We start from the raw sequence: 14,096 nt of genomic DNA on the forward strand, positions 1-14,096 counted from the left end.
GGGCTTTAAAGGTCAGCACAACACTTTGAATTGTGCTCGGAAACATACTGGGAGCCAATGTAGGTCTTTCAAGACCGGTGTTATGTGGTCTCAGCGGCCACCCCCAGTAACCAATCTAGCTGCCGCATTCTGGATTAGTTGTAGTCTCTGGGTCACCTTCAAAGGTAGCCCCACGTAGAGTGCATTGCAGTAGTCCAAGCGGGAGATAAGTAGAGCATTCACTACTCTGGCGAGACAGTCTGTGGGCAGGGAGGGTCTCAGCCTGCGCAGCAGGTGGAGCTTGTAGACATCTGCCCTGGACACAGAATTGACCTGCGTCTCCATGGACAGCTGTGAGTCCAAAATGACTCCCAGGCTGCGCACCTGGTCCTTCAAGGACACAGTTACCCCATTCAGGACACGGAAGTCCTCCACATCAGCCCCCCCCTGCCCCCCCAAGAACAGTACTTCTGTCTTGTCAGGATTCAACCTCAATCCATTAGCCGCCATCCATCCTCCAACCGCCTCCAGTACTGTGCCAGAAGGACCAAGGGTCTGACTCTGTACCATGCAACTTCCTAAGCTCTTAGTGTGGCTCTGTGACCCAGAGTTGGGCTGCCAATAAGCAAGCGGCGTTTTGGAGAGAGGCAGCATAATCCCAGACCAAACTCTGACCCTATTATCAGTCGGTGCCTGACTCCTCCACTGCCTCTTATGTCTCTTGCAGGTTTATTAACGCCAGGCGGCGCATAGTTCAACCGATGATCGATCAATCAAATCGCACAGGTATGGGGTTCCGTCGGGGAGAGGGGAAGTGGGGTTTTTTGGTTGTTGGGTTGTGGGATCCAGGATGCTGGGGCTGCACTCTCTTAACTCAACCTCCTCCAATGTGGGGCTCTCCAGATGTTTTGAACGACTGAACGACAGAGAGCCAGTGTGGTGTAGTGGTTAAGAGCGGGGGACTCGTAATCTGGGGAACTGGGTTCGCGTCTCCGCTCCTCCACATGCAGCTGCTGGGTGACCTTGGGCCAGTCACACTTCTTTGAAGTCTCTCAGCCCCACTCACCTCACAGAGTGCTTGTTGTGGGGGAGGAAGGGAAAGGAGAATGTGAGCCGCTTTGAGACTCCTTCGGGTAGTGATAAAGCGAGATATCAAATCCAAACTCCTCTTCTTCTTCTTCTTCTTCTTCTTCTTCTTCTTCTTCTTCTTCTTCTTCTTCTTCTTCTTCTTCTTCTTCTTCCCAACACTCCCAGCTAGCAACGCCAAAGACTAGGGGCGATGGAAGCTGTGGTGCAGCAACATCTGGGCAGCTGCAGGTTCCCCCTCTGTCACAGGAGCCTGCCAGTCAGTAATCACACCGTTCAAACTTGCAGTTCATTCCCAATGGTCTTATTCCGTGGAAATCAGTTGCTGAGGCTGAAAGTCCCTGTCTCCCTACTGTTAGGATATACCGTATTTTTTGCTCTATAAGACTCACTTTTTCCCTCCTAAAAAGTAAGGGGGAATGTGTGTGCGTCTTATGGAGTGAATGCAGGCTGCGCAGCTATCCCAGAAGCCAGAACGGCAAGAGGGATTGCTGCTTTCACTGCGCAGCGATCCCTCTTGCTGTTCTGGCTTCTGAGATTCAGAATATTTTTTTTCTTGTTTTCCTCCTCCAAGAACTAGGTGCGTCTTGTGGTCTGGTGCGTCTTATAGAGCGAAAAATACGGTAGTTTCGTTCCACCTTAAAAGGGTACAGGCATGACTGCTGTATGTCACATGCCTGTTTACTTCCAGCACAGCTCTGCTGGGAACTTCCATTTGTATATAGCTTTTGCGTTCTGCTGTTTTGCTGGAGACGAAGGGAAGCAGACATGTTTTCCTCTGTTCCTGAACTATGCTGAATAAAACGCTGTACATTACGCTTACACATTTCTCTGTCCGCCTCTTCTGCTGTGAGAAGATTTACACACTCTGCTGATTGGGCGTGCACGGGGCTCTAAACATATCTGCGGCTCATGTCGCTGATTGATGCTGTTCCAAGGGAGACCGGCTGCCGGCCGGTGGCTGGAGTCAGCTGGGGGCCTGCCTGATGCCTCTGTCTCCCCAGCAGTATCCCAACGCCCACAGCTGTCTACGTCACCTCCTCTCCAGGGCTTTTCCCAAGCAATCTGATACGCTGTCTGCTTGCAGCCAACCTCTCTTCCGCCCCTTTCATTCCTCTTCTGATTCTAGGAGGGGGAGACCCCAGTGACTCTTTACCAGCCAGACTCATCTCTGCCTCTTTGCCTCCCGCCTCCCACTCGCTTGCTTCAGCTTCCGTCTCTGATTCTGGACTGCTCTCTGCCACAGACTCTCCCTGCTCGTTAAGCCCTGTTGCCTCTTCAGCTTCCAGCATCACCTCCTCCCAGTGTGGTGTAGTGGTTAAGAGCGGTAGTCTCGTAATCTGGGGAACCAGGTTCGCTTCCCCGCTCCTCCACGTGCAGCTGCTGGGTGACCTTGGGCCAGTCACACTTCTTTGAAGTCCCTCAGCCCCACTCACCTCACAGAGTGTTTGTTGTGGGGGAGGAAGGGAAAGGAGAATGTTAGCTGCTTTGAGACTCCTGAAGGGGAGTGAAAGGCGGGATATCAAATCCAAACTCTTCTTAGAATCATAGAATCATAGAGTTGGAAGAGACCACAAGGGCCATCGAGTCCAACCCCCTGCCAAGCAGGAAACACCATCAGAGCACTCCTGACATATGGTTGTCAAGCCTCTGCTTAAAGACCTCCAAAGAAGGAGACTCCACCACACTCCTTGGCAGCAAATTCCACTGTCGAACAGCTCTTACTGTCAGGAAGTTCTTCCTAATGTTTAGGTGGAATCTTCTTTCTTGTAGTTTGGATCCATTGCTCCGTGTCCGCTTCTCTGGAGCAGCAGAAAACAACCTTTCTCCCTCCTCTATGTGACATCCTTTTATATATTTGAACATGGCTATCATATCACCCCTTAACCTCCTCTTCTCCAGGCTAAACATGCCCAGCTCCCTTAGCCGTTCCTCATAAGGCATCGTTTCCAGGCCTTTGACCATTTTGGTTGCCCTCCTCTGGACACGTTCCAGTTTGTCAGTGTCCTTCTTGAACTGTGGTGCCCAGAACTGGACACAGTACTCCAGGTGAGGTCTGACCAGAGCAGACTACAGTGGCACTATTACTTCCCTTGATCTAGATGCTATACTCCTATTGATGCAGCCCAGAATTGCATTGGCTTTTTTAGCTGCCGCGTCACACTGTTGGCAGCAGCTTCTTCTTCTTCTTCTTCTTCTTCTTCTTCTTCTTCTTCTTCTTCTTCAGTCTGCTCCCTCTGACCACTCATCAATGTCCCACCACCATCCCCCTGGCTCTGAGCCTTCTTCCCATGGGGGTTCCCCAGCTGGTTCATCCCACTGCTTCAAACCAGTCCCATGACACCCTCTCTGCTCTAACTGGGACTAAGATGTAAGCCTTTATCAACCTGATCTTCTGCCCAATGGATATGATATTACTCACTGCGAGAAGCCAAGTTACAGGGAACCAGGCAGAGGGCCTTCTCGGTGGTGGCACCCGCCCTGTGGAACGCCCTCCCACCAGATGTCAAAGAGAACAACAACTACCAGACTTTTAGAAGACACCTGAAGGCAGCCCTGTTTAGGAAAGCTTTTAATGTTTGATGCATTACTGTATTTTAATATTTTGTTGGAAGCCGCCCAGAGTGGCTGGGGAAGCCCAGCCAGATGGGCGGGGTATAAATAATAAATTATTATTATTAAATTATTATTATGGCAATGAATCAGCAGTTGACAGGATTATCAGATACCTAGAAACCCTAAACTAAAAACCCTGTTATATTACCTAAAAGATGACTTTGCAGTTGGTATGGAATTTATTGATGGGCATCTAGAGTGCGCAGTGCCTTGCGTCAGCAGGTGCAGAATCTATGAGGGCTTCTAAGAAAGTTCCCAACGGATTTTCACACAAATCCTCGATGGGTCATGAAAGCAAGCGAGTTTTTGAGATGATGTTCCTTTCATCCAATCAGGTCAAGGGGCACCATACAGCCCTGATGGGCAGCCAATGGGAGGTTACGTCATGGATGGGCAACAGCATATGACGATTCGCCCCCCAGGTAAGTGGCGACTGAACTCAAGGCAACAAGGGAAGTAGAGAGGGCACCGTGGGATTGTGAGATCAGAGGGATTGGCAGATCTGTCGATTTTGGTTCCTCAGCTTCCCATCTATGGGCTCAGTTTCTCAGCGCTAAAAGGCTGGCAAGTTTCCAAGAGGACTTTAAAAGTCCCACAAAGGGATGTAGAAAAGGGTAGAGCTTAACCGAAGGCTGGAGAAACTGAAATTGACAGATCTGCCCATCGCTTACCTCTGCCACCAGACTTAGCCAAGGGACCTCTCAGTACTATAGCAGACTCTGATTCCAACACCTGAGCTCCCAGGGTTCAGTCCGCTTCGGTTCAGATTTTTAACGTGGGCCTATGTCAGTCATGGGACACGGGTGGTGCTGTGGGTTAAACCACAGAGCCTAGGACTTGCCGATCAGAAGGTCGGCGGTTCGAATCCCCGTGACGGGGTGAGCTCCCATTGCTCGGTCCCTGCTCCTGCCAACCTAGCAGTTTGAAAGCACACCAGTGCAAGTAGATAAATAGGTACCGCTCCGGCGGGAAAATAAACGGCGTTTCTGTGCGCTGCTCTGGTTCGCCAGAAGCGGCTTAGTCATGCTGGCCACATGACACGGAAGTTGTACGCCGGCTCCCTCGGCCAATAAAGCGAGATGAGCGCCGCAACCCCAGAGTTAGCCACGAGTGGACCTAACGGTCAGGGGTCCCTTTACCTTTACTATGTCAGTCACACTTTATGAATCAATATGGGAAACCGAATTGCAGGCGGTCTTCGAAATTCGCACTTCTCTGAATATTGTGACGCACTTCTCCAACCAGAGAATGTGTGCATTCAGGGAAAGTGTGCAGAAAAATTCGTTGCATCGGATAAAGACAACATATGAAGTGTCTTATATTGCTTGCAAAAGTATGCATTCCAGGCAAAATTGCCGACAAACATGTGCACATTTGGAGACATTTGCGCTAAAATGCTGACAATTTTTTGTGAGGACTTTAGAAGTAATAATGGTTTGCAAACCGTTAACAGAAATTTGGAGAACTGAGCTTAAGGCTGGAAAATGAGAATCTGAGGGAAACCAAAAGGGACAGATTCATTCACCCCTAGCCCTGATAAATGGGTTGTCTCCAGTGCAAGTTCTACTCAAAGCATAGTCCTTGAAAGTTATGCATTTTAAGTAATGCATTCACACAGTAGTTTATTCTGTTTCCCCCGATGTTTCCCTAACTGTGAATTTCTGCATTATATTTGAGTGTTGACATGACAATAAACGACACTTCCGGAAACATAGCGGAATGTAGCCCAAGTTTCGCACTCGTTTCTGTTTGCAAACAGCAAGAAAAAGAGGAGCTAAATTTGCAATATATTCTGCTATATTTCCGGCAGCGGCTTTGACGTTGCGTGAAAAGCTCGAATACAACTTGGCAATCAACAGTTGGGGAAACGTCCTAAACCGCTGTGCGAATGCAGCCTAATTTGAGTCTGTTATTTCAATGGGTCTGCTTAGTTGGCTACAAACTCAGTTGGCTGTGTGAAATAGAAGTGGGGTGCTGCGACACTTACAAACTCTGTTTTGTCCTCTGTTTCCAGGACCAATGGGGATGGCAATGGGCATGGAGGGGCAATGGCACTACATGTAAAGCCCTGAACCCGCTGACAACACAAGATGGGGAAGTGAGTATCTCATGGGAGTTTGCGGTAGCTGGTGGGTTCATCTGGCCTCGTTCTCCAGGAAACAGAAGTACCGTATTTTTCGCTCTATAAGACGCACTTTCCCCCTCCTAAAAAGGGGAAATCTGTGTGCATCTTATGGAGCGAATGTAGGCTGCGCAGCTTTCGCTGAAGCCAGGAGAGCGAGAGGGGTCGGTGCGCACCGATCCCTCTTGCTCTCCTGGCTTCGCTGGAGAGGTGCTGCGCAGCTTTCCCTCTCTGCGCAGCGCCCCTTCAGCAAAGCGGGAGGAGAAACGGAGCCCCTTCCATTTCTCCTCCCGCTTTGCTGGAGAGGCGCTGAGCAGAGACGGAGAGAACATTTTTTTTCTTGTTCTCCTCCTCTAGAACTAGGTGCGTCTTATAGAGCAAAAAATACGGTAGCATGACGGGTGCTCGTTGAAGCCAAGCGTGGCATCCGTGCTCAGCACCCTTGGGCAGCTGACAGGACCCACTCACACAGGCGCTGGCTCTGGGTCGTTCCCCCCCCCCCCGTTGAGTGGCGGAAATATACTCGGAGTCGAGAGCGGATTTCATGCTCTTTATTCAGCTCATAGTGGTGAGGAGGAATGGAAGTTCCCCCCAGAATGTCTGCTTTATATACATTATTTACACAATGGGCCCCACGTGATTGGCTAATTCCGGGATTCTCCTGTAGGCCGATCAGGTTGTGGATTCACTTCCACCTGGAGCTGGATTGGGTGGCTCCTGTGGACCAATCAGACTGCTGCATTCTGGATCCTATTGTTCTAGGACCAATCAGACTGCTGCATTTTGGATCCTATTGCTCTAGGACCAATCAGACTGCTGCATTCTGAATCCTATTGTTCTAGGACCAATCAGACTGCTGCATTCTGAATCCTATTGTTCTAGGACCAATTAGGCTGCTGCATTTTGGATCCTATTGTTCTAGGACCAATCAGACTGCTGCAGTCTGGACCCTATTCAACTCAGTACATAACAGTGGCCCAAGACATTTTGGCACCTGAGGCAAACCACAAAAAGGCTAGAAGGGTGTGAGTGAAGATCTATAACAGGAACAAGGGGGTGGGGATAAAGATCTACATCGGGATCTGCTGTCCCCGTGGATCCTGCCACCCCAGGTGGTTACCTCACCTTGCCTCATGGGCCCTGTTTCAAACCACTGCTGGGAATTTCTCACTGAGGCTTTGTGGTTGGGGCATTTGGGGAGATGCCCCTCAAGAATCTGGCTGGCTCATTTGTGGGGCGGGGGAGAAGGGACTTCAGCCAATAGTGCTGAGCTAATATTTTTCAGGAGATATTCCATACACACACCCCGAGATCCCTTTCTCTCTCCTCTCTGCTAAATTTCTCTAAATAGTTCCCACCATTTTAAATTATTCTTTTGTTGTTGTTGTGGCGGCTGCAATTCCCGCTCCCCACAATACCCTGGAATGGTGCAAAGGGGCATTCGGGGGGTGTGTGTGCAAAATTCAGGCCAGGGGGCCAACGCAGCTGCTGTGAAACGAAAAGGAGGAAACAAACGAAAGCTAAACATTTTAGGAGAAACAAACAAATCTGGGCTGCGGCAACTGTGGCTGATGCTGAGCTCCCCACCAAGCCACCCAGGAAACTGTTGGAGGAGTTCTCTTTTCCCTGGAGAAATCCTGCGAAATTGTTGCCCCAGCTTCTCTGCCTGCAAGCGGCATAAAAGATTCTGGGAGTTCCTTGTGAGCGTAGAACTGGTTCTCTGGGCAGATTCTGGGTCACTCATTCAACATGGGATATTGGCCGGAGTGTCAGACTAGAATGAGGGAGACCACGTTTCAGAGCCATATTTCAAAAAATGAAAATCGGGACACAAAAGTTGTTGTTTTTTGGGGGGGGGTGAAGTTGTTGAGCTCCCCCCCCCAAAAAAAATCTCAACAACAACAAAAACAAAGGTTTGGGAACTATTTTAAAGGAAATTTGGCATAAAATCTACACTTCAGACATCGATTGCCAATCGCCCAGGTTTGTCCAATTTCCGGAAATTCTGCAGAGACGCCATTTCTGATATGCTCAGGAAATCCTGGACCTATGGCAGCTCTACTTTAGAGGCCCTATGCACTGGAAAAACTATGGTGCCCTCCCCCACTAAGTAATTAAAAATAAAAACCATACTGAACCATTTTTTAATAGTGAGAAAACAAATTGATTATAACACGTGAAATGATCTGATTTCTTTGCCTTGTTTTGATCTACCTTAATAGGACGCCCCCTGGTTTAGGTGGCGATAAGGGATAAGAAGAAAAGAGTGTTGGCTTTGCTGCTGCCCTAAACACACGTTTAGTCTCCCAATTCGGTAATCCGGGGTTCAAAAGGGGCGTGGCTGGTGCTGTGGTCTAAACCACTGAGCCTCTTAGGCTTGCCGATCAGAAGGTCGGCAGTTCGAATCCCCTCGACAGGGTGAGCTCCCGTTGCTCTGCCCCAGCTCCTGCCAACCTAGCAGTTTGAAAGCACGCCACTGCAAGTACCTAAATAGGTATCACTGCGGCGGGAAGGTAAACAGCGTTTTGGTGCGCTCTGGTTTCTGTCACAGCATTTCGTTGCGCCAGAAGCGGTCTAGTCCTACTTGCCACATGACCTGGAAAGCTGTTTGTGGACAAACGCCGGCTCCGTCAGCCTGAAAGCAAGATGAGCGCCGTACCCCATAGCCGCCTTTGACTGGACTTAACCATCCAGGGGTCCTTTACCTTTATAAAGGTAAAGGTAAAGGAATCCCTGACCATTAGGTCCAATCGTGGCCAACTGTGGTTGCGGCGTTCATCTCGCTTTACTGGCCGAGGGAGCCGGCGTATAACTTCTGGGTCATGTGGCCAGCATGACTGAGCCGCTTCTGGCGAACCAGAGCAGCGCACGGAAACACCGTTTACTTTCCCACCAGAGTGGTACCTATTTATCTACTTGCACTTTGACGTGCTTTCGAACTGCTAGGTTGGCAGGAGCAGGGACCGAGCAACGGGAGCGCACCCTGTTGTGGGGATTCGAACCGCCGACCTTCTGATCAGCAAGTCCTAGGCTCTGTGGTTTAACCCACAGCGCCACCCGCGTCCCTTTACCTTTATACCAGGGTTCAAATCCCCATTTGACCCTATCTCCTAGTCTAGCCTACCACACACGGGTTGTTGTGTGGGTAAGAGGCAGAGGGGAAGAGCTGTGTACGTAACCTGGAGCTCATCAGCTAGAAATACGACAGCAAATTGAAAAAGAAGATTTGAAGTGCAGGCTGAGTGAGGAAAGCATGGCTGGCTTTCACTGTCTGCTCCTTCTTGGTTTTTTTCAGGTTTCCAGACTAGGCTGTGTGCCGGGCAACACGAACCCTAGCAGGTTTTACGGGCACCAGACTCCCAGCAAATCAGGGCCCCCTGCGCCCACAACTTCCCCAGCGCTCCGCGAGAATGTGCCACAGACCATTCTCCCTCTCCCCCTCCAGCCACGACGCACGGCCACTGTCCGCACTGCAACCCCCGACCAGAGGAAGCGAAACACCCCCAGCACACCCAAACCCCCCACTCGGGACGGGCCGAGCACGGACAGCGCCCCTTCCCAGCCCTCCTTCTTCCCGCCCTTCCGCCAGTTCCTTCTCTCCCTCGCTCCTTTTTGCCAAATAAAGAAGGACCGTTCCCGACAACCTGTAGCCAAAACGACAAGGCTCCGAAATATCCCGCGGGCGTCGCGTCTGCCGGGGTTTAGGAGCCAGACCAAGCTGGACTTTGATGGAAACAGATCCCCCTTCCCAGCGTTTGAAAAAGGAAAAAGAAAGAACAAGGGAGAGGTGGAGAGCGCAATCCGTCTTTCAACGAAGATGTGGAGAGGGGGGAAGGTCGAGGTATTAACTTTTTCATTGCTTGGGGTCTGATCCATCATTTTTCTTGCCACGCGCATACCTCACGCCCGCCTGCCCCCCGCCACCGCTCCAGACACGGCGGCCTCTTCACGGACTTCTTTTCCAAAGGAGAGAATGTTCCAAGCAGGGTTGTGTGTTTTGTTTCATTTTCCAAAACCTTTCCTTTTTCCTTCCTTCCTTCTTTTTTTCTTTCTTTCCCCCTCCCCCCCCCTCCCTTCCTTCTGGATGTTTTAATTATTAATTAATTATTGATGTCGATGCTCAGAATGGGGAAGTAAATTAAATTGTACATTTTATTTTCCTTTTTTTCCAGGGTTCTTGTTTTTAATGTGCTTTTTTTTGTTTCGTTTTGTTTTTTAAACTGAGAAATAATTCAAGAAAAAGAGAAAAGAAAAAAAAACCAAAACGAACTACATCCGCGGCCTTGGTCTCGTTTGTTGTCGCCGGGTTGGTTTGTTGCTGTTCTGAGTTATCGAGACAAAATGACGTTCGCCTCTTCCTTTATTTATAAGAAATGGCTGGTGGGATGGGGGCGGTGGGAAGGAATAATCCTTAAAGCTGCCATTTCTGGGCGGGCTGAATTTAAGGATCCTGAATATGCTAATATCTAAGGGTGTGTCTACACTAAAACGTTTTTTAATCCAGATTAACTGTTTGGACTCAGCTGAGTCTCAGGGCATTGGGCAAAAGATTCCTGCATTGCAGGCAGTTGGACTAGGTTATCCTGTCTTGTCCCTTCCAACCCTACAATTCTATTATTTTATCCTCCTAGGAAAATGGAAAATTAGAGTTATCTGAAAGGTCTGGATGAGTCCTGTGTCTTCTCCAACCTTGTTGTTGTTTAGTCGTTTAGTCGTGTCCGACTCTTCAGCACCCCATGGACCAGAGCACACCAGGCACTCCTGTCTTCCACTGCCTCCCGCAGTTTGGTCAAACTCATGCTGGTAGCTTCGAGAACACTGCCCAACCATCTCGTTCTCTGTCGTCCCCTTCTCCTTGTGCCCTCCATCTTTCCCAACATCAGGGTCTTTTCTCTTCTCATGAGGTGGCCAAAGTACTGGAGCCTCAGCTTCAGGATCTGTCCTTCCAGTGAGCACTCAGGGCTGATTTCCTTCAGAATGGAGAGGTTGGATCTTCTTGCAGTGCATGGGACTCTCAAGAGTCTCCTCCAGCACCATAATTCAAAAGCATCCATTCTTTGGCAATCAGCCTTCTTTATGGTCCAGCTCTCACTTCCATACATCACTACTGGGAAAACCATGGCTTTAACTATACGGACCTTTACAGATGCCAATTTTATACAAATTTAACTGTCGTGGCTTCCTCCAAAGGATCCTGGGGGTTGTAGTTTGACATGGTGGAAGTAAGACCAGAAATTGCTGTCGGTGTTCAGACCAAAACCAATAGAATCCAGCTGTGCTGTGTGCCGTTAGTTTGTTCCAGCCCAGCCATTTCATACCTCAACCTGATCTTTCGATTCCTATGTTGGACGACTCCTGGCACATCTGGAATTTTAAGAGGGTGTTATAGGCCCCACCAACGAGGTTGTTTTTCACCCCACCTTCCACTGCTCAGTCTCTTCCCCGTTCCCTCCCAGTCACAGACAGAAAAAGCACGCATCGTCTTTCGTTCCACAGGGTTGGGAGGAAAGTCAGATCCACCCAAAACTGAAATGGATCCTCATGGATTTGCATGATTATACAGGCTCGCCCACGACCACCATCCTGTTTAAGATTACAGCGGTAAAAAGCACAGCAAAAATAATAGATCCAGTGCTTCCCAGCACTACAAAAATTCAAGGCACACAGCTTCACGAATAGCCATAATTTTTTTAAAAAAATAATATTTATTAATTTTCAACAATTTAAACACAACACTACAAAAAACAAAAAAACAACAACAATGCAACAATACAATACCGTACAAAAACCACTACACAACACTAACCCAAGCAATTAACAAAACAAAACAAAAACCATTCAAAACACAATCCAGTTTCAATAACTTATCTTTCATTCACATGTTTCCACGACCTCCTCACACCTCCCTTTTTGTCTTCCACTTCTATTAATTGTTTCAGCAGTTCCTCTCCATCTTCCTCTATTTTCTATCCTATAATTATCTTAACACATTCTGGCCTTATTTTTCCCTTTAATACCCTATTAATCTATCTATACCTAATCATAATTTTTTGTAGATAGGATGACAACAAAAACAAGAAACCACACAACATGTCACCAAACTGGTTCCCTCCAGTTGTTTTGAACTATAATTCCCATCAGCCTCAGCTGCAGATGGGAAATATTCAAAACATCTCGAGGGCACCTGGTTAACAAAAGCTGGTTTACTGGACAGACAAACTGCTTTATTTAACGCGTCTCTTTTATCTGTTGTTCTTGTCCCGAGTTTTTATTAGTCTATATTTTTTTTTTCCTGGAATGGATTATATTTGATAGTTAGTTTTATAGCCACTGTATGTTGGTTTAATACAGTGGTACCTCGCAAGACGAATGCCTCGCAAGACGGAAAACTCGCTAGACGAAAGGGTTTTTTGTTTTTTGAGCTGCTTTGCAAGACGATTTCCCCTATGGGCTTGCTTCGCAAGACGGAAACGTCTTGCAAGTTTGTTTCCTTTTTCTTAACACCGTTAATACAGTTGCGACTTGACTTCGAGGAGCAACTCATAGAACGCGGTGTGGTAGCCTTTTTTGAGGTTTTTAAAGACTTTGGTGGTTTTTGAAGCTTTTTCAAAACTTTCCCGACACCGTGCTTCGCAAGACGAAAAAAATCGCAAGGCGACAAAACTCGCGGAACGAATTAATTTCGTCTTGCGAGGCACCACTGTATGAAATAAGCGAAGACCCCGCCACACAGAAATCAATGAATGTGGCCTTCATTCACAATTGGCCACTTTGAAAGACATCCCCGCACCCGGAATGCTAGCCTGTCAGGGAGAAGGGTTCTATAGCCTAGGCTTGTCCTCAACATCCCAGCTACCTAGGTGCAAGGATTTGGGGGAAAGGTTTGCATTCAGTTGAGTGACACCTCATCCCCTTCCCATTCCAAGAAAGTACAGCCCAGAACTATGTTTACTAAATACCGTATTTTTTGCTCTATAAGACTCACTTTTTCCCTCCTAAAAAGTAAGGGGAAATGTGTGTGTGTCTTATGGAGTGAATGCAGGCTGTGCAGCTATTCCAGAAGCCAGAACAGCAAGAGGGATTGCTGCTTTCACTGCGCAGCGATCCCTCTTGCTGTTCTGGCTTCTGAGATTCAGAATTATTTTTTTCTTGTTTTCCTCCTAGGTGCGACTAGGTGCATCTTGTGGTCTGGTGCGTCTTATAGAGCAAAAAATACGGTATGTCTATAGTGAGGTTGGGTATTCTCAGGCCCAGGAGTGCATCCTTCTATGAACTCTCTGCTGGCCACACCCCTTCTTCACAGGCCACACCCCTCAATTGCCCCACTTTGCACCCCAAATTCAGCTGAAATTTGTCCTTGAATTCCGACCATCTCTCCTGCTGGACAGACAACAAAGAGGTGTGTGTGTGTGTGTGTGTGTGTGTGTGTTTATTAATGTTTTATTTGCAAATTTAACAAAGGAAAGGAAGGGGGAATTTAAGAGACACTAAAATAAAGGAAAAGGAATAATATATGAATATTACTAACAAAAACACACACTCTATCAGTTCATATTATGGATACAGCCATCAGAATATGCACCTTAAAATAAATGTAAGCCCTCCAGGTATTCAAAATGTCCACGTGAAACTGATGTCCATATAAAATATTTTTCGAATGTTGTCAGGGCAGAGAGGTCCTCAGACCGTTGCATAGTAGACAGTGGGTATTTATCCTTCCAGGCTCGAAGTCTCTTAGCAACCAGACGTGCTTGCAAAATCCACTTTTGCTGTCCTGCCGTTAATCGCCATGCCGCAGGAAGATGATATGAAAGTACACAAACGCCTGCAAATATCAGGGATATTGCCAATACAAAACTGATGTGGATAACAACTTCGGACCGAAAAGCCCACCTTGTACGCCTCAACGAGGCATTTTCTGTGTTGCACCTCCAATATCTGTCTGAGCTGGACAGTGCCTTCCTACACAGGGTCAATTACACTCAAAATATTGATTCTTGCCGGATCAATCTCAATTTCATGTCTTAGGAAACCTTATCTCTCAGGCATGTGCCTGAAGAAACCAGCCTACTGCACAAAGGTAAAACTGATATTAATTGCTCCTCCCACTTCGCTCTTCACTGTATCCGTCATTGATGTGGCCCCGGAAGACTGTTTAGGTGGGGATGTCCCCCCCCCCCCCGGGTTGCAAAAGGTCTAGAGAACTGTGATCCACGCGACGGTCACCTCCAGACTGGATTATTGTAACTCGCTCTACATGGGGCTGCCCTTGAGACTGACCCAGAAACTCCAG

The 14,096-nt window shown here is 48.1% G+C and overlaps 1 protein-coding gene across 5 annotated transcripts in view; it reads left to right on the forward strand.

Annotated features, from left to right (window-relative positions):
- The window catches only part of MEIS3 (Meis homeobox 3), a 105,904-nt gene extending 95,827 nt beyond the window's left edge, over window positions 1-10,077 (forward strand). For all 5 annotated transcript variants that reach the window (XM_077932330.1, XM_077932332.1, XM_077932333.1 and 2 more), the window contains 4 exons: window positions 707-765; window positions 4,017-4,103; window positions 5,696-5,779; window positions 9,099-10,077. In XM_077932330.1, the coding sequence (XP_077788456.1) occupies window positions 707-765; window positions 4,017-4,103; window positions 5,696-5,745 (196 nt within the window). In that variant the 3' untranslated portion in view covers window positions 5,746-5,779; window positions 9,099-10,077. The remainder of the gene's footprint in view (window positions 1-706; window positions 766-4,016; window positions 4,104-5,695; window positions 5,780-9,098) is intronic.
- The last annotated feature ends 4,019 nt before the right edge of the window (window positions 10,078-14,096 follow it).

Source organism: Podarcis muralis, chromosome 7 (assembly GCF_964188315.1).
Source record: "Podarcis muralis chromosome 7, rPodMur119.hap1.1, whole genome shotgun sequence".
In the NCBI taxonomy this organism is placed as follows: Eukaryota; Metazoa; Chordata; class Lepidosauria; order Squamata; family Lacertidae; genus Podarcis; species Podarcis muralis.